This window comes from Chanodichthys erythropterus, chromosome 2, assembly GCF_024489055.1.
Source record: "Chanodichthys erythropterus isolate Z2021 chromosome 2, ASM2448905v1, whole genome shotgun sequence".
NCBI classification, from domain to species: domain Eukaryota; kingdom Metazoa; phylum Chordata; class Actinopteri; order Cypriniformes; family Xenocyprididae; genus Chanodichthys; species Chanodichthys erythropterus.
Genome location: NC_090222.1, coordinates 26,608,527 through 26,632,183, shown reverse-complemented (window position 1 = coordinate 26,632,183; position 23,657 = coordinate 26,608,527). Strand labels below are relative to the sequence as shown.

Genomic DNA, 23,657 nt, shown 5'->3' with positions numbered 1-23,657 from the left:
ACCAAAAGCAAGGACACTTTAAAATCTGTAAATAATAACCTTAAAAACCCTCTCTCTGAATCAGAGCAGGAGCTGGGACTCCAACAGTGAATTTAAACCATGTGTGCACGATTGCAGGGTGGTTCATTTTGAAATTTCAGAAAAGAACCACACAAACCTTAATAAAAAGCAGAATGGTAAACACTTCAATAAATAAAAGATGACTGGTAATTTTATTAGCGTATGAACTGAACTAAGACAAAGTGAGGTTTAGGTTTGCAGTTTTAAAAACAAAAGGATAAGGCCAGAAAATTCTCTCTCTCAAAACAAGTGTTTAGGTTTAGAGAGCTTCTCTGCGCATTCTCAGATCAGATTTCACAAGGCCTATAAAATAGCTGTTCCAAATTTAGTCATGTGATTGATGACTAAACAAGGCTTGAAACAATTAAACTCTACCACACTTCAGTCCCTAAAGCACCTTTCCCAGGCACACAACTCTTTCAAAACTCCGCTTTGTACACTCATACTACAACTAGACTAAAACTCAACCTACTAAAGCTACTAGAGTTTGTATTCTGTTCTCTTCGACTCTATGGAGCATTCCATCGGGCCTCCTTCCTGAGAGACGTTATTCAAACAACTTCCCATTCACAACAACAGAAGTTTTGTTAGGTCACATTCTCTACTTTACAGCCACACATTTTCAATAAATGGTTCATGAGCCTGGGAACATGAAAAAAAACTTTGAATGTATGAGAGTTAACTGACAAGACTGAGATAAAAGCCTCTCGAGGCCTAATCTGCATCTCTACTTAATAATTATTCAATAATGAACATGATCACAGCAGGCTACTATCAATTATGTAAAGAAAATGTGTGCATGAGTATGTGAAAGCAACATACTTGTAAAATAAAAGCTCAATGAATGATTTTTTAAAAACCAACTACTTAAACTCTAGTTACACCACTGATATTTATGCAAAAACATGGAAGAGAAGATTTATGTAAAAGAGGTTTTGAAGAGAGGCTTTTGAGGTCACATTCATCACTATTTTTGAGGAATACTGAAACTGAAACAGAAACTCTACAGAAATCTAAACAACCTTTGTTCCTCACCGGGATATGGTGTTTATGTGGAAAAATTAGCCTAAAACTTGTAATGGACACAGAGAGAGGAAAGAATGTACTTCTGGAGTGACTGTAAATGCCTGTATGCAGTAGGTGGGTTACAGTAAAGGTGTGCAAGCAGTGGGTGGGCATATCTATGCCAAGCCAAGGGTATAAACAGACATCCAGAAACATAATCTCTTCTGTGTAGGATATTTGGCAATTAAAAACCAGCCCGTTCTTGTCAGCACTCCAAATGTGCCGTTTTGTTCTATGCTTATTCTGGTTACACAATATCAAGCATACTGTTTAAAAAAAACAACTGCATTCACAGTGGAGCAGGACACTGTGGTGTAATGTTTTAAATAATGTTTGTTATTTGTTCTATTATCTTCTATATTTATTGAATTTTTTTTCCTGCCACTGTATTTGCTTTCTGTTTTAGTTCCTAACACCTCCAGGATCTGTCCACAGGAAGCCAAACCAACCAGAGGCTTTTAAAAGTAGACAATAGAAGAACACGTGTTAATGTCACCTCAGTGCGAGGTCAAGTTGTCCTTGTCGACTGGACCAACCTGGCCAAAGTTTACACGGCAAATGGTCAGATTTGAATAAATTCAGTTTTGAGTGATGGCAGCTAAAGTAAAACAACTACAAAATAAAGTGTATTATAGCTAATATGCTGAGAAAAATACCATAAAACTACGGTATTTGGAGTCCTTATTAAACAGATCAGTTCAAGAAAACCATCAATTCCAGTAAGCTTTCATTAAATGTGTGTATTTTGTGTGCTGGGTTGTATGTGTGTGTGAGACAAAAGGGAAAAGGGTTTGGCTTGGCATCTTGGAAACAGTGGAAACATTTCAGGCACAATAAGAGCCAGTTGAGGGAGAAAGAGGAGGAGAGGAATGTACCAGCCCCTGTATGAATCACAGCTATCCTTGTCCTCTTTTGTGACGAAAAAGAAACCCACAAAAAGCCCTCTAAATGTTTGCTGTAGTGTTGCCATGGCAAAATGGCGTAGAAATATAGCACATGTGGCCATCTCTGAGAAGACGTTGACCACGAACAGGGTTTCCCCAACACAAAAAACCCTCACTGGATTCAAAACCTTCCATTTTTGAAAGATTAAACTCAAAAGCAGATTCAAATTTTCCACAGAATATGAATGAATAAAACTGATAGCAATTCATTATAGTGTACTTGTGAGTTCAAAACCACGTAACTTTAGCAGTGGACTTGGACGCACACAAACACCCGCAATGAAAAAAGTAATATCACCTGACAAAAAGTCTTTGAGTCTACGAGTGCATTTTCTAAATTTTGGTCATTGCTGTGCCTCTTTAACCCTATATTTACTTCAAAAACTACAGCTTGACACATCTCACAAAAAGCACCATATAATAGACAGCAGTCACCTGCAACAGCTGGAGGTTTTGAGTGGAAAAATGACCGTAGGCGTTGTTCAAAGCATTTGTAAAACCATAAAAGCACATAGTAAAACCGCAGTATGACACAACACTTCATCAGTATGATAAAGGGCTGGAGCTTGTCAAATCAAACTCCCTTTTTTTAGCTCAAGCAAAAACATTTACTACAATCTACTGTATATTTGTTAAATTCAATATATTTACACAGAATACCTGCAATGTTTAGGTATGGAAATCCAAAGCATCTTCAGTCAAGTGTTTATGGTTTTATAACTGGACAAAGTTTAAGCCTGTATGTCTGTGCAAGTATAACATCAAGGAATTTTAACGTCTCTTATTAAAGGTAATTTGCTTCCTAACAAAAAAAGCTGCATATTCTAACTTTTTCAAGGCCAACAATAAAGTTTACTGGGTTGAAATACAGAATAAAAACAAATTACTGTAATAACTTCTTATCATCAAAGCCCAAGCTCTGCCTCTTCAATACACCGATTCACTGCTTTTGACGTAAATGTGACTTCAACTTTCCATTTTATGGGTCAAGTGCACATGTGAGTCAATCTCAAAACGTTTCAAACAGGGGTTCCCCATTTTCCCACTGTACTATGAATAAACATTTCCTTTTTAATTGTGGAGGCGATTCTGACTCACTGTCGTCGGCTGCAGGTCTGCCATGAAGTCTCCATGGAGACAGAATGAAACAGAAGGAAAAACGAATGGTCAGGAGGAAAAAGATGGTGACAGGGTTGTAAAATATGCTCTTAAATCTAAACATAGGCTAAAAATAGACCTCCAAGTAGACCATTCCAGAACCAGCATTGGTCCACTATAATGGTTTGAAATTTGAGAATAACGTCAAAATCTCTTAAAGACATGAATCTTTGCTTATACCAGCTGGGAAAGACTCGACTAAGTATGACATACTATAGGCATTAATCTTTACTACATTTGTTTGTTTTTTCTTTTTTTCGAACTGAAGGATGAGTCTAAGTCTAAGTTTTCCTCTAACATGTTATTTTATTACCGGTTATTTGATATATGCAAGTAACAGATCTGTTAAAGGACTTTCTGTTCCAGATGATTAGATATGATTTGAATTTTAAATTCAAATCATATCTAAAACATCTAAGGGTGAGGAGGTTGATCCAGATACCCAGAGGCTTGTTAGTCTAGTCTATATGTGCAAATCTAATAATATATCTGTAGTAATCTAAATGCATGCTCATTTCATTAACATTACAATAAAAATTTACATCTAGATAAATAAGCATGTCTACATTTTCAGCACTTGTTTGTACAATTTACAACACCCCTCACTGCAAACAATCATTTTCAAAACAGTATTTTATCTAGTTTGTCTGTAAAATATTGAAATGTTATTAAAACTAAATGTAAATGTAAAAAAAAAAAAAATGTATCATGTTTTAAGGATATCTACATCTCCAATGATATATAAATATAATTTATATTTAATCCTTTCATTCAAATGTTACTTTTTATATAAATAAAACAATTAAACAAACAGACAAAAAGATTGAAAATTACATCTTGCAGTGAAGGCAACAGACAAGGTAATGGTATATAGTCTCAGGAATATGATTATGAAAAGTTATGATTCTTCTAAATCCTAATGGTGGTTGTGAAGGGTGTGGTCCTACAATCAGACGAGATCCTGTAACTGGAACTGAAGCTGAGGACCCAACACAAAGAGAACATTATACCAGCTCTCTGATTCATTAGCACATGACGGATGCTAAAAGCAATTCCCTCAGAGTGAAGCAGCATTACATAAATTATCTGTTCCTAGTCTGGCACAAATTATCACAATCTTTAATGTCAATTCAAATAGAAACAGCCTTGTCTAGGGAATCTTCAGGAATTCTGCGAAGGGACAATAATGGAGGCCTGAATTGCAGCGCAGCTAGGCCTCCGTTCTCATTTTTGCATGGACAAAAACGCAAGGTCTCGAGAACCGATTTTGAGCGCCACGTTTTCAGAACGCCATGTCAATGTGCGAGATTTGCTACAGAAGATGCAAGACGTGAGCAGAACGGTTTTGCACGTCCGTTTAGTGCGTTTACATATAAAAAAAAAAAAAAGTAAAAGTAGCGCATTGTAATGGAAAAACGCATTCTGTGTGAACGGCCCTTTATATTGGAGTTGGGGTCACACATAAATGCCTACTTCTATTCTACCTGTGCAATATGCATAAATACGCGTTTTGTTTCATACTCTGCAATAGGGATAGGTTTAGGCCCTGCCAGCGTGGCAGTTCTGCGTTTAGGAGCCGATGATGACTCACTCTCTCCCTTACGCCCGTGGCTCATACACGCCACCAGAACAGCACCAATTACAGTAACCCTCTCTCCTCCCTCTCTTCATACAAGCCCATTCTAACATAATCTGCATCAGAGGGTCTCCAGCCTTACAATCTAAACAGTATTCCACTGATTTTTCCATGGAATAAACATAACGAGATTCCACTGTCATCTCCGGTTCTCCATATATAACGTTTGCCTGTTTGCAGCTGCCTTTGGTTAAGAATGGGATGGAGATTGTGTGTATTTGTGTGTGTGTTGTACTACTCTGCCAGTGTTCCCCATTATGATGATTTGGCAAAAGGCAAACACCAGCTCAGGCTATGAGTCACATGGCACTGCCACGTGACAATTCCTTCTTTCAGAACCACAGGCATTTACTGTTTTTACTGTCAATTTACTGTTAAAAAGGGACAGGTCAGGTAATTTCAGTAACACTACAGAGTTTGTTTGTAAAGTATGTCAAACATAATCCTTAAATGTGGAATCTAAGTAAGTATAAGTAAGTAGTATTTGACTTCTAAAAACCAAGTAATATTAAAAAAAAATAAAATGACTTGTATTAAGCTTATAAGACTGAAGCCAATCATGCGAGTATGCGTGTACATAATTTTACTTTTTTAATTAAAAGTACAATTCATTTCTTTAAGCGTATTTTTTTTTTTTTAACGAAGGAAACAAATTTCTGAGTGTATTTTTAACATATCCACATTCATACTGTTAAGAATAATCACAAACGTGTATATGGCTTGTTTACAATTGAACGCTAAAGTAAATTTGTCTTTCAGTAATAGTTTGGTGTCTTAACAGAACTACACTGCATTGCTTTACATGGAAGCATCTCCGCACACAAGCTCACTCTGAACTCTCAACAAATCACTAGCAAATGAAAAACATGTTTGATCTTTAGTTTAGAGTCTGTAGATGGTGATTACATAACTGACCGAATGAGTCAGTCAGTCCAAAGCCTTTCCAGATCCAACCACAACCAAATGAGGCACCACTGCATGTGCTTTTGGGATGCGTGTATGCACGCATTTTACATTTTAAGAACAAAAAAATTGCAATTTGGAGTTGAAAATGCCATCAAAAGTGTGTGCGTGTCCACCCAAATATGTATGCGTGTCTAAACGAGTATGGAAAATACATTTTATATGCCCATTATTTTAAAATGATTTATAATTTATGACTTCAAACACACATACAGTACACACACACTTCAGAGTAAAAGCAGCTCTTTAGATGGTTAAAAATCTTTTTTCATGATTATCATCACAACTAAATCTACTCGAACTAATTTAGAAGCTTCAAAATCTCTTCAAAAATCTGGATGTTTTCTTTATTCGGTCACCTCTTTGAAAGGATTTAAATACCCAGTAACAAGCCCGGACAGTGCCTGAGAAAACAATGGCTGAAATAATTTTAAAAAAATATCTTGGATCACTCATCACACAATTGTGTTATTTATTACTGTCATGACATCAAACAAGATAAAGGATATTTTTCAGAATGTGCATATGTAATGTTCTAGATTAAAGAAAGAAAAAAAATCTAGGAGAGAGATCCAGATCCAGACTTAGAATCATTTCTCATAAATTAATGTAATTATAAACAAACACACAGCAGGAGGAAAACGAGCTGTGCTAATTGTCATGACAATGGAAAGCCACATGTCACGGCTTCACTGGAAGCAAGAGGCAAGTTGCAAAACTAGATCGCTTCCAGCATAATCAACAAAGCTGTGTACAATGCAAGCATGCTTGCTTCAGATTCCCAATTGACATTTAACACACATTTGGCAAACACTGTTATCCAAAGCAACTTATTGTGTATTTGCCAAGTATATGTGTTCCCTGGGAATCAAACCCATAAGCTTTTTAAATTTATTTTTAGTCCTTGCAAAAAATGTTTTAAAATTCTGCATTATTTAGAAATAGCTTCTTATGAGAGAGCTCTCTTAAAGAGACTATTTTGACTATTAAATTGTCCTAATTTTTACTTTAACTTTAAAAGTAATTTTAAATATTACTGCAAAATTTACACATTACTTATTTCATTTAATAACCTTACAAGTCTTTTATTCGCTACTGAAAAAGTGTAAGTTGATCATTGTCCAGACCATTACTAGAAAGGAACTACTTTAATGGAATATTCCTAATCTAAATCATTTGTGGACCACAGCATTATATTCCAATTAAAAATGTTCATGTTTTTTTTACCAGTATAACATTCACAAATAGTGAATGTTTGAAGGCTTTACATGGCAGAGAAAGGAAAACAGATGTCCAATAGGTATGTAAAAAAACAACAACATGAAACAGATGTGGTTAAAATATCCTCACTGCATCATTCCCCTATTAACTGTAACAAGAGACAGTAAGGACAGTCGATCTTCAGTGAGGTCAGGATAGCAGAGAAAACAGAACTTTCCTACAGCGGTGATCACATCACAAAAAAGAAAGGACCAGAGGGAAAGACAGAGAAAAAGAAGCCTGCTCCTCTAAGAATGAAAGAGATATTCACTGAGAAAGAAGAGAAGGCTATCTATTCAAATGCATTTGGTGTGCTGAACATACAAGCTATTCGATCTATCCTGGGCCATCTGAACACACAGGTGCCTGCTGAAGTTGATATACTGCAGAGATCTTAGAATGTTAAAATGAAGGAAGGCTAAAAAATTGCTTAATATAGGAAAATCCCATTTTATTCCTTTCTAGGCAGGACAGCCCTGAACTAAACAACGAAACACTGTAATGTCTGTAAGATCAAGCATTATCCTCATTGTCAACTGTCACCTGAAGTATAACACTCAAAAGTACACTCATTAGGTATAATTTTCATGGTACACACTATAAAACTCATAATGACATAAACACAGAGGGATCGTCTATTTTTAAAATGATGTGTGACTTGTGCAGGAAGCTTCTTAGAAGCATTTGATAACTGTTCATTGCCATGTGTTTACTCTGATAATGGAAAAGCCAGAGGGAATGATGGGAAAATATTTCACATTAGCAACTGAAAATAATTTGCATAAACTTGACAGACTGACAAGATGCAACAACACTAGTAAAGTAACCTTAACGGTTGTAATTACCATATTCATTAACCATGGTAATTGCATGATACTACATGTGTACTGTATATGTGGCACTTTTTAGTTTGAGCATTAAATAATTTAAATGACCATTGGTTATAATTATGATTTCAAAGGCAGAAAGTTCATAGACAGGTAAAACCCCAAGCACAAACAATGTTTGAGATCTGTTGTTGACAGGGTGGAGTGCATTTGTTGGATATCCATAACCAGACTAATAATATATGCACCAGGTAAGCCAGTCAATGGAAAACCTACAGAGGGGTGAGGGAGGGGCAGGAAATGTCTCACTGAAGATTTTTTTTTCATGTTTGAAAGCTGCCAAAGGTCTTTTCATTTGCCCTTTAAGCAACAGCTTAAAAGAATGCATACCATAAAACCAGTGAGCATTAAACTGATAAAGCGGTTCATGAATTCTTCATTGCTTAACAATAATATGAATATGATTTAATAAAAAGGAGCATTTACAGAATGCATATGAGGGCCTGGGATCAAAGATAGATGTCTAAAATAACAATGATTTAAATGTAAAGGTGTTTCTTTATATGACACTTTAATATCCTAGTGGTTGATTTTTTTTAAAACATGTTACATTTTTATTAATATTTTCAAATATTAATATTTTAAAAATTCATATAAAATGTGTTGAAAACTTTTTACTATATATTTTTTTTTAAATAGAGGATACATAACACACTAGAAATTAAAATGAGCTATTTTGCTATTTTTCCCAAAAAATTTTTTTGAAATGTCATGTAAATCACAAAATACTGTTAACACATTATTTGAAATGAATGACATTTGTTGGTTTAGGGAAAAATTCTCCTCTCAAGCATGTATGTACACTGTTGGGCATTGTTAACACTAATTAAATAAACTATGTGAAAAGTGAGTTTTAAGAGACTACATGGCCAAAAAAAACTTTTAAAACTTAAGAAACGCCCATACATAAATTGAAAGGGTGTCCCTTTTCAACGCCTCACACTATGGAAGTAAAAGTGATAAGGAGAGAAAATACTTTCAATCTCACTTATCTCAGAGAAAAAGTACATGAGTTGATGACTAGTTAATTTTTTACAGTGATAAAACTGATAAAGACTCTCAAGTTCAATACTCTAATCTTTTTTTAAGAACACACTTCCTTTTCTCCAGAATCTGGAATAATGGAGTGACTAAGAGTAAGATAATAAATATGTCCCGATTACCGCCCACACTCGAGCCTGAAAAAAAAAAAATCATTGTATGAATGGGGGCTCAGGACATACCTGAAAATGCATGCAGAGTCAGATAATGTGCAACTAAAAAGCAGGTTAGAGTTAGTATTTTGAATCATTTAGACAAATACTGACTCAGAGTTCCTATTCTGGACCGTAACCAAGTACAGTTTCATTGTATTGCCTAAATGAACACTGAGGGGATTTACAGCATTTTAAATGAAAGGTAAGTGATGACATGCTTCTCTTTTAGCATGAATTGAAAGATGCATTTCATCTGCTCAGTTTCCAGCTGTAGTCTTTCCACATTTCAGTCATTGACTCCTACACTGCAGCTGTCAACAGAGTTCAGACAGCAAAACACACATAGAATACAGTCTTCTGTCTGATAATGCCCACAGAAGCCAAATGCTGCAACAGCAGCCACAAGCACATGTACTTTTACAGCATGTGCGCACACACAGCTAGCTGTGATCTGTACCTGCTGCATGACCCGGCATGACTCCCCAATCAAGAAATTGTCTGACCCTTAAGTTTTCTAAACGATAACTGATGTCAAAGTACAGGAGTAATCATATAACAAGCACCCTTAAAACAACTCTGGGAAGAGTGTGATGGAGAATCCACTGCTAAAACAACAAGAACATTTTTAAATATTGTCAATTTAAAACTTGTAGTTAATTTAAAATGTAACTTTGCAAAGCTTATCTCATTGGCTTATTTATAGAAATATTTATTTAATATATTTCATTTAATTTAATATATTTAATACATTTCATTTCATTTAAAATATTACATTAGATGTTCTTTGTGGAACTCCTCCTGTGGCAATAGAGCTATATAATCCCATTCATTTTCCAACTGGAATCTTTATGGAGAGTTCTAAGTTGCTTCATTAAGAAAATATCTGCTAAGCACATAAGTATAATGCAAATGTATCAAACTCACTGGAATAAAATTTAAATACTGGAATAAAACTTTATTTTTGAGGTGAGGGGTTAAAGTGAGAGTAAACAGTGCTTCCCTCACAGTTACTTAAAGCTCATGAGTCACCACTCAGTCCAGTCAGAACCTCTCACACACCCTGGCAAGGCCGCATGGTTGCTGTGGAAACCAAACACTTCCAAACAGCTCAGCACCCAATGAGTGTACACGTCCATCTGCATTCACAGAGTGATATATGCTTACAGGAAATCATGAGGGCTACTGGAACCCTGAGACTCTCTGAAATAAGATCATCACCTTCTGCCGACTTCCCCACAAACCTTATGAAATGAATGAATATGACTCACAAAGCCTTTCTCTAAACCCTTAACTTGTTACGCATCATTAGTGAAAGAACATCATTGGCTTCGATGTCTATCTGTCTTTAAACCACACCCTTAATGGGTCTAAACATGCCTCTTGCCTAAGCCCGGGCACTGACTAAAGTCTACTACCATAGAGACAGCAAGATAAACAATAGATTATCATACTAACAATCACTGGATGACAAATACATTGCTTCTAAATAAACTATAAGGATGTATATATACTCTATCAGTGGTAATGAACAGTTTGAAATGGTTTCTCTCTGGAGTTCAGATATCTTTAAAGTACATTGGACAATTCAAGTGCAAAGGATAAATGAGGATGCATGATAAGTTACTAGATTTTATGATGGGTAGTTACTTCTTAGTTTTATACAGAGGATCTTTTCTCTGACATAATGTGATTAGTTATTGCCAAATTGTGTTTGAATGAATGAATAAAACCTACAACATCTTACATTTAATATTGAAGATTTGCACATTGCATGCTGAAAACTATAAATGCAATTAGAGATGCATAATATATTGGTAGGCTACCATATTGGTTATTAGCCAATATTCAAGATTTTTTTTAATCTACTGGTATCAACTAATACTGTATGTTTAATGTTCATACTTCATGTTTTTACAGGGCAGACATGGCCTAGTGGTTGGAGTCAGACTGGTAACCTGAAGGTTTCAAGTTCGATTCTCAATATCAACAGGAAATAAGTGAGGTGCCCTTGAGCAAGGCACCTAACCCCCAATCACTCCCAGAGCGCCACAGCAAAATGGCTGACCACTAATCCAGGTGTGTGTGTCCATGGTGTGCAGTGTGTGTATTCACTTCTCTGCTCCTAATGTGTGTGCACTAACTTGAATGGGTTAAATGCAGAGGACAAATTCCGAGTATGGGATTTCACACTTGGCTTTCACGTGTCACTTAAAGATTACTTTTACCATAATCTAACAGTCAAGTTAATCTTCAAAAAACACTTTAAATGTAATCTTCAGCAAATATAAAAATGATAATTTTATCCAAAATGTAATTAAAAAAACAATAATAATCACAATTTAATAATTTTCATACTCTACATTATGTTATGATACCTAAATTCACTTGTAGCATTTAAAATTATTGATTTTATGATTTTTTTTTGTTGATTTTGTTTTATTTCATTAAACAAAATTTTTAATATAATAAGCTATTTATCTGTTATCAGGCATAGCATTAAAATTATTAGTCTTATCATGCAACCCTAATTCCAACCATTATTCTGTAGACATGTGATGTCCTACTGAAGGGAGGATTCCAAAAACATATACTGTATATATCTGCTGGCTTATTGATTAAACATATACAGTGCAAAGATGTTATCTACCTTCTTTAATCACTGAAAAACTTTAAAGTATTTCCACAGAAGGCACAGGAAAGATGAAAATGTGAATTCCAGAAACCGTCACACTAAACCTGTTGTAAAGGGCGTGGTGGCCAATCCAACAGCCAAACTCAACACACCCACATTCACACCTCACATACCTGAGCAGACATGACACCATCATTCAAAATGTAGTACTTTTTTTTTAAAGCTGCAGTCCACGATTTTTGGCCCTCTAGCAGTTAATAAACAGAACTGCACGTGTCTTGCAGAAGAACATTGTAGCCGGAACTACTTTTCTCTGTGTATGTCTATGGCGAGTCACGCAGTTACTGTGATACTCTGCGGCGAGTCCTACCAGTCCGGTCTGATATAGTCAGAATATAAACACTTATTATAAGTGTACCATAATGATTCAGGGTAAGACAAAAACAAGGTTTGGAAAATGGATTCATGTTGTACATTCTCATTATATAATTTTTGTAAATTTTGAACACAAAAAAAGTTGCGGACTGCAGCTTTAAGGAAATTAATACTTCTGTTAAGCAAGGATACATTAAGTGTGACAGTAAAAACATTTATAATGTTACAAAATATTTCCATTTCAAAAAATGCTGTTCTTTTTATCTTTCTATTCACTAAATAATCCTAAAAAAATGCATCACAGTTCCCACAATAATATTAAGCGGCACAACTGTATTTAACATAATACTTTAATACTAATAAATGTTTCTTGAGCGCCAAATCAGCATATAAGAATCATGTGACACTGAAGACTGCATACTCAAAATTCAGCTTTGCCATAACAGACATTACATTTTAAAATATATTAAAACAGAGAACAGCTATTTTAAATTGCAATAATATTTCACAGTATTTCTGTTTTTTTTTAAGTATTTTTGATCAAATAAAAATAAAATAAAAGACTTACTTGAGTCATTGTGTACAAAACAGCATAATACTGTTGATTTGTTTTCTCTTCGATTACATTATTATAATTTAATTCAATTTCAATTTAATTTAATTTTAAAATGCATAAAACACAGCTTTAGTGACAGGAGCAATAAGCAGATGTTCAGTGGAGAAATTTGCCGTCATGGTTCAGCTAAATTTAGCTGAGGACTAGGCTGAGAGCCCAGGGGTCGGCACCGCTCTGCTCGTTTAAACTTATCTCCTGGATGTGTGAAAGAAATTTCTAGAGAAAAACAGGGCAAGCCCTCATATTAGCAAGTGTCAGCAGCTCTTTGGTGTCACAGTCTTATGGACTGTAAGCCGCACTGTTCAGAAACTAAACCTGATGGAACTGCTGTAGATTCCTGGGTGGAATGAGTCATGGTAATTGCTACTGCTATAACTCCAAACTCACTGGAATAACACTGGTTTCCAGGATTAAATGACTTGCTCACTCAAAAATTAAGGGTGCTTAAAAAAGTGCAAATGAAAGATGGATTTTGGATGGATGAACCATAATCTGCACACATACCTGGCCTTCAGCTCCTTGTAGTCCTCACGCACCTTGCTGAGCTCCAATTGCAGTCGGGCTCGTTCTTTGGCCACCGAGTCCAGAGTCTTCCTGGCATCCGCCAGCTCGGCCTCGTACGCTGCTTTCATGCCGCTCAGCTCCCGGCTGATCTCCGTCTCCGACTCGGTGATGCGCATACGCAGACCTGCGTTCTCCATCTCCAGAGAGCGCACCTTATCGATGTAGACCGCCAGACGGTCGTTCAGGTTGCACAGGTCATCTTTCTCCTGCAGCCGAGTGATGCGGGTGGGGGACAGGACAGTGGTCGCCCCTCCGCGGCTGCTTCGTTTCTGACCTGGAGTCTCCATTGCTGACTGAAACTACTACTGTTAGCTTGAAACTGTACAGAAAGTAGAATAGAATACAATAGGATAGGATAGAATAGAAAGAGGAGAGACATATTTCAGAGGTGATACGTTCAGACATCTCTTACAGTCACAGTATGACAGTTTGAAACTGATGAAATTTATTTATAGAAATAAAAAAAATAAAAAAATTAATTATTAACTCCATCCCTCTCATGTTCCCTCCCTCCCTATCCACAATCTTTCTCCCTCACTTTGTGTCTTACACTTTCCGCCACGCCCAACCTCTGATCACATCCAAGTATGTTTAGCACAAACTTCCCAGAAATAAACTCAAATCTCAACCACATCCCCCTCTGAATAGACTAATCTGGTTTAGATCTAAACCTCAAATGGGTTTAGATTGCATTCACTGCCAACTTATTTTGGACAAACTATCCAGACACACTCTTTTACACAGTTTAAAGATGACTTGCACAGATACAAATGTCAAAGTCCCATTCATTTGAGCTCTGATCAAATGTTTGTTTTGGACTGTGGAGGTAATTCCAAACATTACAATGTGCTTAGACAGCATATGTGACACTCCCCCTCAAGACAACTACTACTTTTACTGTTCAATGTTAATAAAAAAGGCTATGAAAATATACAAATAAAAAATATACATGGGTCCATTCACAATCTGCAGAACAGCTAGTCAAAATGCCTGAAACACTGACCTGGTAAAGCTGAGAGAGAGTTTGGGTTAGTGAAGTCTCCTACGGCTGCTGTGTCCCGTTGAAACTCTGCAGAGAGAGTGTCTATACCGACTCGTGCTCCTGGCAGAAACTCACGCCTCTTTAGGGAGGAGAGAGGTGGAGGAGGAGGAGAAGAGCAAGTGAGGGAAAGGAGGGCGGAGCTAACGTTAGTAAAATCTGACTCAGTAAGAACGCACAAGGGAATAGAGCTAGGCTATTTCACATTGTCACACAATCATCTCGGCTTATCTTTTTTATTATATATGTAACTTATATAATCTGTAACTTGTGAGATAAGCAGTGTGACCATCAATCAACACTTGAAAATGACTAATCCACATCAAAATAAAAATAAATGAAATACAAAACAGCAGAATAGAACAGCAGAATAGAATAAAACAATGTTTTCATCTTAAAGGTGCAGCAGATGATCTGGGAAATGCTAAGGTTAGTCTGCTCCGTCCCTCCCTGCAAATCACCGTCCAAAGCTTTTTACAGTCTATGGTCCAAAGCCACGCCTCCTCCAAAACACTGAAGGCACGCGCACACACACAGCTGCTCTCTACAAAGCGTCACAAGAGACGGCGTTAAACTACCTCATGTCTCAAAGCTCGTTACATTACAATAAAAATGAACGTAAACAACTTGAAGAGTTACCTGACTGCTGCAGATTCGTTTCGGTGTTGATACGGTTGACATGGAAACGCATTCCGAGTACGAGGATGTGAACAGCTCCGGTTAGAACGCCACGTGGTTGCCATCGCTTAATTACGGTAGTTATGGTGTGAACTCGGCATAAACTCGTTGTTTTGATTCGGTAGGAACTGTAAAAGGTGGCTCCTGGTTGTTTGCGGTGCTCCATGACTGACGTATTGTGTAAACTTTGCATAGCGTGAAACGCGCTGATGACGTATGACGTCTGCGCGAACAGGGTGCGCGAGGGTATGCAAAAACATACGTTGACAGGCAGGTAGGACATCGTATTATTTCATTCGGACCTAATATAAAGAGTTGATGAAAATTTAAGGGTCCTACGCCTTCCACAGATGATATATATTTATATATAAAAAAGCTACATTTGTACCATTTAATAATAATTTCTATCAAGATATGAGGAGGCTTTCAACCAGTATAACAAGAATGTTTTTGTAGAGAATCACCCATTGCACCTTTAAATAAAAAAAATAATTAATTCAAATTAATTTAAAATAAGTTTATAAAAATCAAATCAACATTTCCATAATTAAAGCTAGTCCGAAGAGAGCTCTCCGAAGAGCTACTTATCCAAGAGCCAAAGAAAAACATTCCTCATTCTTCCTAGAAATCCAGAATACATCCACTTGTTGTTGCATGAAGCTTTAAAGGGGAAGGTCACAGAAAACAGCCTGCCTGGTATTTATTTCGGAGGGGTGGACAAACGAAAAATAAATTATCCAATCGGGCGTCTTAGTAAAAGGAGTGAAAGTGGATGAGATGAATTCCTTTTTTGGGAAGGAAGGCTGTGCTTCGATTCACTTAACTGCTAACTAGTCACCTCCCATCAACTCTCTGGTTCATATTCAGTTCAGGATCAAACCTGCACATCAGTGTCATTTTTGTACACTAAAATTAAAACTTTTTTTGTTCATTTAAATAAATCTGAAATATAAATATTAGATAAGAAACTTAAACCAAAAACTTTAACAAAAATGAGAAATGTTGCCTTGGCAACTATTTTTTTAAGTTAAACTTTTAAAAAAAACTTAAAAGTTTTAAAGTTAAAGTCTTAAAATGGCTAAAAGTAAAACTGAAAGAAGTATAAATTATAGCTAATATAGAAATATAAAAAAAAAAATGACAAAAACAAAATTACTATAATGTAAAATTAGAATGAAAAATGGAAAAATATAAATAAAAGATCATATTTAAGAAAAAAAGTAAAATAATAGCCATATTTATTTGAATCACTATGTGCACAAAAATGCTTCTGGAAACGGCCATAAGGAGATGGAGAAAGCCATGAAAAAAGAAAGCAGACACCCTTGGCACAGAAGCTTCGGCAGATCAGTGGAAAAGTCCCTGTAATTCTCCAGGATGCCCCGGTCTGTTCTGTACTTTCTTTTCTCCTAGACTCTCTTTCTCTGCCATCTTCATTACATCATCGCACACAACCACCGCATTCCAATATAACAATGATATTCCCCAGGGTACATGTCTCTCCACCCTGAGTGCCATCTCAAAAATCAAGGCTGAACTGATGAGAGATCAGTCATGATGAGTAGGCCCAAATGAAATCTTATTTTGTTTCATTTTCTGCACTGACTTTGAGGGGAAAACCTGCAGATTTTGTGGAATTCTGTTGAGTTTCGCCAGAGCAGGTTAGATGGGGGTCTAAACTTCTGTAAGAACATGACTCGGGAGGCCAAAGGGTGGAGAATTGGGACACATTCAGCAAATTCCAAGACATGACAGGTTCCAACCACAATGTTTTCACAACATTAAATTCATGCACACGTAGGTCAAACTACACTGCAATTATATAGCCTTTACTTATTTGTCAGTTTACATTTAAATGTTTTCAAGGATATTGTGATTAGTAGTGTAACCATTAATTCATAATATTATATAACACACAAAACGTTTTTAACTGTAGTCCAAACAGCTAATTCAGGACTAAAGATGAGAATTCCCTGAAATCAAGTAGGATATATTTAAGTAAAATTATATGTTATTAAAACTGTTGAGTCATGCATTGAGAATGAACATACAAATCGTTCTATTCATAAACACCCCACAAATGCAGTTGCTATGGATTAGTATAACCAAAAAGATGAAATGATTGAGCAAAGACTCAGACAGGGAAATAGTGACTCACAGTTGCCGAATCCCAAGATCAGGAAACGTTTGCAGGCGTTCAAGGATCCGCCATACCCTCCTACTACTAGCATAGCAATACAGATGGAGTGTACAATGCCCTCTAGTGGCCATTCAATTGAAAGGCAGATTTCAAACTCGGACAGAAATTTACCATGGGCACCAAGTACAAAAAGACAGAAGTTAACGGGATAGCCCCCCCCCCCCTCTCTCTCTCAAAAAATAAATTAATTAATTAATAAAAAAAATAAAAAAATAAAAAAATATATATATATATAAATATATAAATATATAATATATATAATTATAAAAATAAATAAATATATATATATATATATATATATATATATATATATATATATATATATATATATATATATATAGAGAGAGAGAGAGAGAGAGAGAGAGAGAGAGAGAGAGAGAGAGAGAGAGAGAGAGAGATAAATAACAGTGGAAGTCAATGGGGCCTATGGTTCTTCAAACTATCTTTTTTTTAATTTTTTTTTTTTTATGTATTCAGCCAAAGAAAGAAATTCATACTTGTTTGGAACAACCTGAGGGGGTGAGTAATTGATGACAGAATTTAAATTTTTGGGTGACGTAACCCTTTATTACTGTTGTCCCTCACAAAAAACCAAGATGTTGCAACTATATTTGTAGTCAACTTTATTCAAGGTGTAAGAAAAAAAAAAAAAAACATTTTAATTAATTTTGGTTTTATATTTTTATATTATAAAAAAACCCCAAAATAATACATTTTATTTATTTATTTATTTATTTATTTTGAATCATAAATACAAAAATATTGATTAAAAGATCAAAATAAAAAATTAATAAAATAAATAAATTAACAATTATGTCATCTAAAGCAATGGTTCTCAACCAGGGGCCAACAAGGGGGCCACATCAAACTTCCAAGCCTCAAAATGAGTAAAATAAGACAAAACAACTATTAAGCTAAAACATCTAAAAATAAGATATTTAATATTTTAATTCTTTATTATTATTTTTTATTGTTATTGAATATCCAGGATTCTTGCAGCCTTGATAAAGCTTTTAGTGTGAAGTCTCAAAACGTCATGTGCATTTTAATAATGAACATAATTGTTTTCAAGTTTTGCCAAGCTTCAAAATATTTTAGTTAGGTATAAATTGTGAGCAATTTTTTTTTTTTTTTGGATGCGCACATCAGCTGAGCCCGCAAGTCTGCGAGCTACGCAGAGGAATTTACCTGGCAGTCAAAGCGGTATTACGTCACGAAAGTGCGGACTCAGAGGGTTTAGCTGCTCTAGTGACCTCTGCTGACGACGAACAGTCTCACTCATCTAAATTTTTTCTTCAGGTTGGTCATAACTTTCAGTTACATAAAAAGGTAAATTGGTATCATTTGGACTGGGAAAGTAAACCCTTGGTTAACTGTTGGTCAAATTAGTTCTTCTTAAGACGCAGTCTTAATATAGTGTAGTCTGGGTCTGAGAGGTTTATGCAGCTGGCCCCAGCTTCAGGTTTGTCTTAATGCTCATCTGTATGAAGTGTCTCCAGGTGGTGGCAGCATTAACACAGAGTTTATATCTTTGGACAATGACATTTAAAGGTGCCCTTGATTCAAAAATTGAATTTACCTTGGCATAGTTAAATAGCAAGAGTTCAGTACATGGAAAAGACATACAGTGAGTCTCAAACTCCATTGTTTCCTCCTTCTTATATAAATCTAATTTGTTTAAAAGACCTCTGAAGAACAGGCGAATCTCAACATAACACCGACTGTTATGTAACATTCTGGGTGTACGCCCCCAATATTTGCATATGCCAGCTCATGTTCCCAACATTATGAAAGGCATTAGACAAGGGCAGCCAGTAACGTCTGGAGCTGCACACAGCCGAATCATCAGACTAGGTAAGCAAGCAAGAACAACAGCGAAAAATGGCAGATAGAGCAATAATAAATTACTTAATCCATGATAGCATGATATTTTTACTGATATTTGTAAATTGTCTTTCTAAATGTTTTGTTAGCATGTTGCTAATGTACTGTTAAATGAGGTTAAAGTTACCAACGTTTCTTACTGTATTCACGGAGACAAGAGCCGTCGCTATTTTCCTTTTTTAAACACTTGCAGTCTGTATAATGCATAAACACAACTTCATTCTTTATAAATCTCTCCAACAGTGTAGAATTAGCCGTTAGCCACGGAGGACAGCCTCAAATTCACTCAGAATAAAACTTTAAAATCCAAATAAATACTTTACTCACATAATTCGAAGCATGCATGCAGCATACATGACGAACATCTTGTAAAGATCCATTTGAGGGTTATATTAGCTGTGTGAATTTTGTAAATGCACTGTAATATAGTCGACAGCTGGTGTGGCAGGAAGCACACGATTTAAGGGGGCGGCGCCGAGTGTAAATCAGTGCATTGTTAATGATGCCCCAAAATAGGCAGTTTAAAAAATTAATTTAAAAAAATCTATGGGGTATTTTGAGCTGAAACTTCACAGACACATTCAGGAGACACCTTAGACTTATATTACATCTTGTGAAAGAACGTTCTTGAGCACCTTTAATTGTTTTGAATGAAACTCTTTTCACTCAAACACAATCACAAAAAGAAAATGTTTAGAAAGAAATGTAACAAGAACAACATAATAAAATTACAGGACAGTTAGGCCTCTGTCACGATGATATATGCTAATGAACATTTATCAAGTACAAATCAAGCCTTATAATTACAAGTGTAGTGCATCAGCTGACAGAGGCAGGCCACCTGCTCATGTAGAGTTCATTGCTCTTTAATAATTACTTTCATTCAACACATCCACTACTGTTCAGTGTTTCCAACTTGTTTTATAATGGTGTTAATTATGATTGTGAGGTAGTTTGAAAAGTGTCTGAAACTCCAAAAAAAATGTAGAGAATGATGGGTGTTCAAACTGAAAAGTCGCTGTGTGTTTAACCTTGGTTATTTTAGACTTATGTTAAAATAGAATCAGAACATATGAAGTAAAACTTCTTTATTGCTCTTTAAAATGGCCAAGGTTGAATAATGAACTATAGCCACTTCATCCATCATTGATGAGAGCAGGTTGTTTCCATACAGATGCAACATGCGAGTAACAAGGTTTGATAAATAAAGGGTGTTAGGGAGGAAAGGCCTTGCGTCGTGCTTTATTTGGAATAAGAACACAAATGGTTCGCACTGCCTTGAGCATTCAAGGATATACAAATATACAGGCATGACCACACACTGTCTATTAACAGCCAGAACAGAGCTTTTCCGGTGCTACCAGACTGATGTATCTGCGACATTGCATGTGAAGCTGAGGATAATTCCCTGTGGGTGTGTTTGATGAGAAAAACGGTATGTGAATTTGACAAATATTGTATAATTTGACACTTAGTTCATCCATTGTGATCAGTATCTCTAAATCCAACTGTGTTCAGACAGTCTTAAACGATCTAAAAGTGGGCATGGGCTTGATATGGATGAACAGAAGTTTAATTGTCAGGAATGTTGGATTTTAGTCAACATGTGAGGTTTTAATCACTGGCTCTGTTCTTGTGTAGACCGGCCTTTCAAGTTCTAATTATGGTTGCTTTTGAGCTCACATAACCGGAAAATGTACAGCAGATTTAGGGGGAGAAATGCATTAACAAATAATGGATCAAAGAAAACAAATGAGCTTTTGTGTCTGATGTTTTTATTTGATCCTCAGTATGAAATGTTGCTCAGTCATGTTCTAAGAGGTAGAGGCTTAAATAGCATTTTTTCTTCTTCTTCTTGCAACTTTACTTAGAACAGCTTACTAGTCCAATAAAATACTGTTTTTGTTTTTGTATAATTCTCCATCCTTTACATCTTCAGTGTTGGAAAGCTCTGTATGAAACATTATTAGAAACATTTTACATATAATTTTATAACATTGTAATAATTTATATCATATTTGTGATTTTTAACATGTGATGTTCCGCACGGCTCAGAAGTGTCATGTAGAGCAGCTGCAGATTCATATAATGCACATTATTGTGACCCATGGCACAGTGTGTCTCATATTTACTAATGCTAACTAATTTCCTTTCTTACTGATTCATGTACTCTATTATTCAGAGACCATTAAGATCTTTTTACATGTTCTGTAAGCATTAGAAGGTATAAAACCTTCTTTTTGCCTGATTACATCACCACTTGGATTCAAACCCAGGTATCCCATGAGCATCAAAATGTTGACATATATGACCACCACTCAAACATCAGTGTTACTTGCATTACATTGCATTGCTCCCTAAAAAGTATAATTGAAAGTCAGCAGCAAAGACATTGGTTAATAAAGTGAGATTAAATACATAAAGTATATTTGTGTAATTTAATATAGTTAATTATTACTGGTTTGCATAAAATTCAATGGTCTGTGGCGTTGAGATTGCATTTAACTCTGTTTTTATTCATTCAATACTGAATGTTTTTGTGCAAGTGAGATGACTAAATGCATGTTCACATTTAGCCTAGAACTATAAATAACCATCTTGTTTATAGAGCGCACACAACGCCTCTGCACTTTATTTATTTCAACATGGGGACAGGTGAGTCAATAAATGTGAAAAAAGTAACTTGCTTTACTTATTTGAAAAAAAAAAAAAAAAACTCGTAAATTGAAAAAGTAATGCACTACTTTACTAGATACTTGAAAAAGAAATCTGATTACGTAACTCAAGTTACTTGTAATGGATTAATCCAAAACTCTCAATCATACATTTAATTTTGAGCCCCCTGTATGTGATATTATATTAGCTATAGAGGATTTGTTTGTGTTTTTGTTTGTATATTTTAGGAAGTGTGGTATTTATTAGGGATGCACCTATATAAAATTCTGTCTGATACCATTAAGTTGATATTTTCAAGTTATGGCTGATAACAGCCAATATAGTAAGATTTTTTTGAAAGACATGTTCAAATAAATAAATACATTTTAAGTTTAATTATTTATGTTCTCCAAGGCATCATTTATTTGATCAAAAATACAGTAAAACTGTTTTTTTAATTATTAGTATTTAAAATAACTGCTTTCTATTTTAAAATATTTTGAAATAATTTCCTGTGAAAGTAAAGCTGAACTTTTAGCAGCCATTACTCCAGTCTTTGATGTCTATGTCACATGATCCTTTAGAAATCATTCTAATATGCCGATTTGGTGCTCAAGAAACATTTCTCATTATTATGTGCTGATGAATAGATGAATAGATTCTTTGATGAATAGAAAGTTCAAAAGAACATTTATTTGAAATGAATATATTCTTTTGAAAGACATAGTAGGCTAAATGTCTTTACTGCAGTTTTGATCAACTGAATGCATCATTGCTGAATAAAAGTAAATTATGATAAATTATACCCTTTGTACCCTAATAAAAAACCTTTTTTTTTTCTCCAGGTCAATTCACATCAAATCTTCAGCTGATCCAACAACCAAGTGTGATCCCCATGTGGTCTGCATCCAGACAGTAATCCATCTATCATGAACTCAAGCACTGAAGCTCCATTCACCAACCCCACAGACTGCGCTGAGGTTAAGGTCCCCAGTCAGGTTTTCCTGGCCATCGCCGTCGCCAGTCTGAGCGAGAACCTCTTGGTGATTGTGGCCGTGATCAAAAACAAGAACCTTCACTCTCCTATGTACTGCTTCATCTGCAACCTGGCTGTGTTTAACACCATCTCAAGCCTCTCCAAGGCATTAGAAGACGTCCTGCTCTTGTTTATAGATGCCGGACACCTGAACTCCCGTGGCCCTTTTGAGCTGAAGATAGATGACATCATGGACTCTCTAACCCTCATGGGTTTCCTGGGCTCCATCTTCAGCATACTCGCCATAGCCGTGGATCGATACATCAGCATATTCCACGCTCTACGCTATCACACGCTTATGACCATGCGTCGTGTAGTGGTTATTTTGTCCGCTATCTGGGTGTTGTGTGGGACCAGCGGAGCGCTCATGATCGGATTCTTCGTGGCCGCCACGGTGCAAATCTTCTTCATTGTGCTCTTCTTCACAGCTCTGCTCCTGATCCTCTTGCTCTATGTGCATATGTTTCTGCTAGCACGCCACCACGCCAACAGGATCGCGTCTATGCCAGGCGCCCAGGCACGCCATAGGCAAAGTGGCTTGAGGGGGGCGCTGACCCTCACCATCTTGATTGGAGTGTTTGTGGCCTGCTGGGCTCCTTTCTTATTTCATCTGCTGATTTTGATGATTTGTCCGGAGAACCCGTACTGTGAGTGCTACCGCTCGCTCTTCCAGCTGCATGTTGTGCTGCTAGTGAGTCACGCGGTCATTGATCCAGCCATTTACGCTTTCCGTAGTGCAGAGCTGCGCAATACCTACAAGATAATGTTCCTGCACTCAGCTGCAAGGATCTGTAAACAGTGTGTCTGAG

General features: G+C 36.0%; 2 protein-coding genes across 4 annotated transcripts in view; one reads left to right on the top strand and one right to left on the bottom strand.

The window, feature by feature from the left end:
- Window positions 1-14,474, bottom strand: part of lmna (lamin A) — a 23,328-nt gene extending 8,854 nt beyond the window's left edge. For both annotated transcript variants that reach the window (XM_067407001.1, XM_067407010.1), the window contains exons 1-2: window positions 14,360-14,474; window positions 13,297-13,675 (exon numbers count right to left, since the gene is read on the bottom strand). In XM_067407001.1, coding sequence (XP_067263102.1) covers window positions 13,297-13,643 — 347 coding nt within the window. In that variant the 5' untranslated portion in view covers window positions 13,644-13,675; window positions 14,360-14,474. The remainder of the gene's footprint in view (window positions 1-13,296; window positions 13,676-14,359) is intronic.
- Window positions 11,161-23,657, top strand: mc2r (melanocortin 2 receptor). 2 transcript variants are annotated; one of them, XM_067407047.1, is made up of 2 exons: window positions 11,161-11,245; window positions 22,658-23,657. In XM_067407047.1, exon 2 carries the CDS (start codon window positions 22,742-22,744, stop codon window positions 23,654-23,656), a length of 915 nt encoding a protein of 304 aa, XP_067263148.1. In that variant the 5' UTR covers window positions 11,161-11,245; window positions 22,658-22,741; the 3' UTR covers window position 23,657. The 2 variants fall into 2 exon arrangements, with proteins under 2 accessions (XP_067263148.1, XP_067263138.1); XM_067407037.1 differs by lacking the exon at window positions 11,161-11,245 and adding an exon at window positions 20,518-20,592.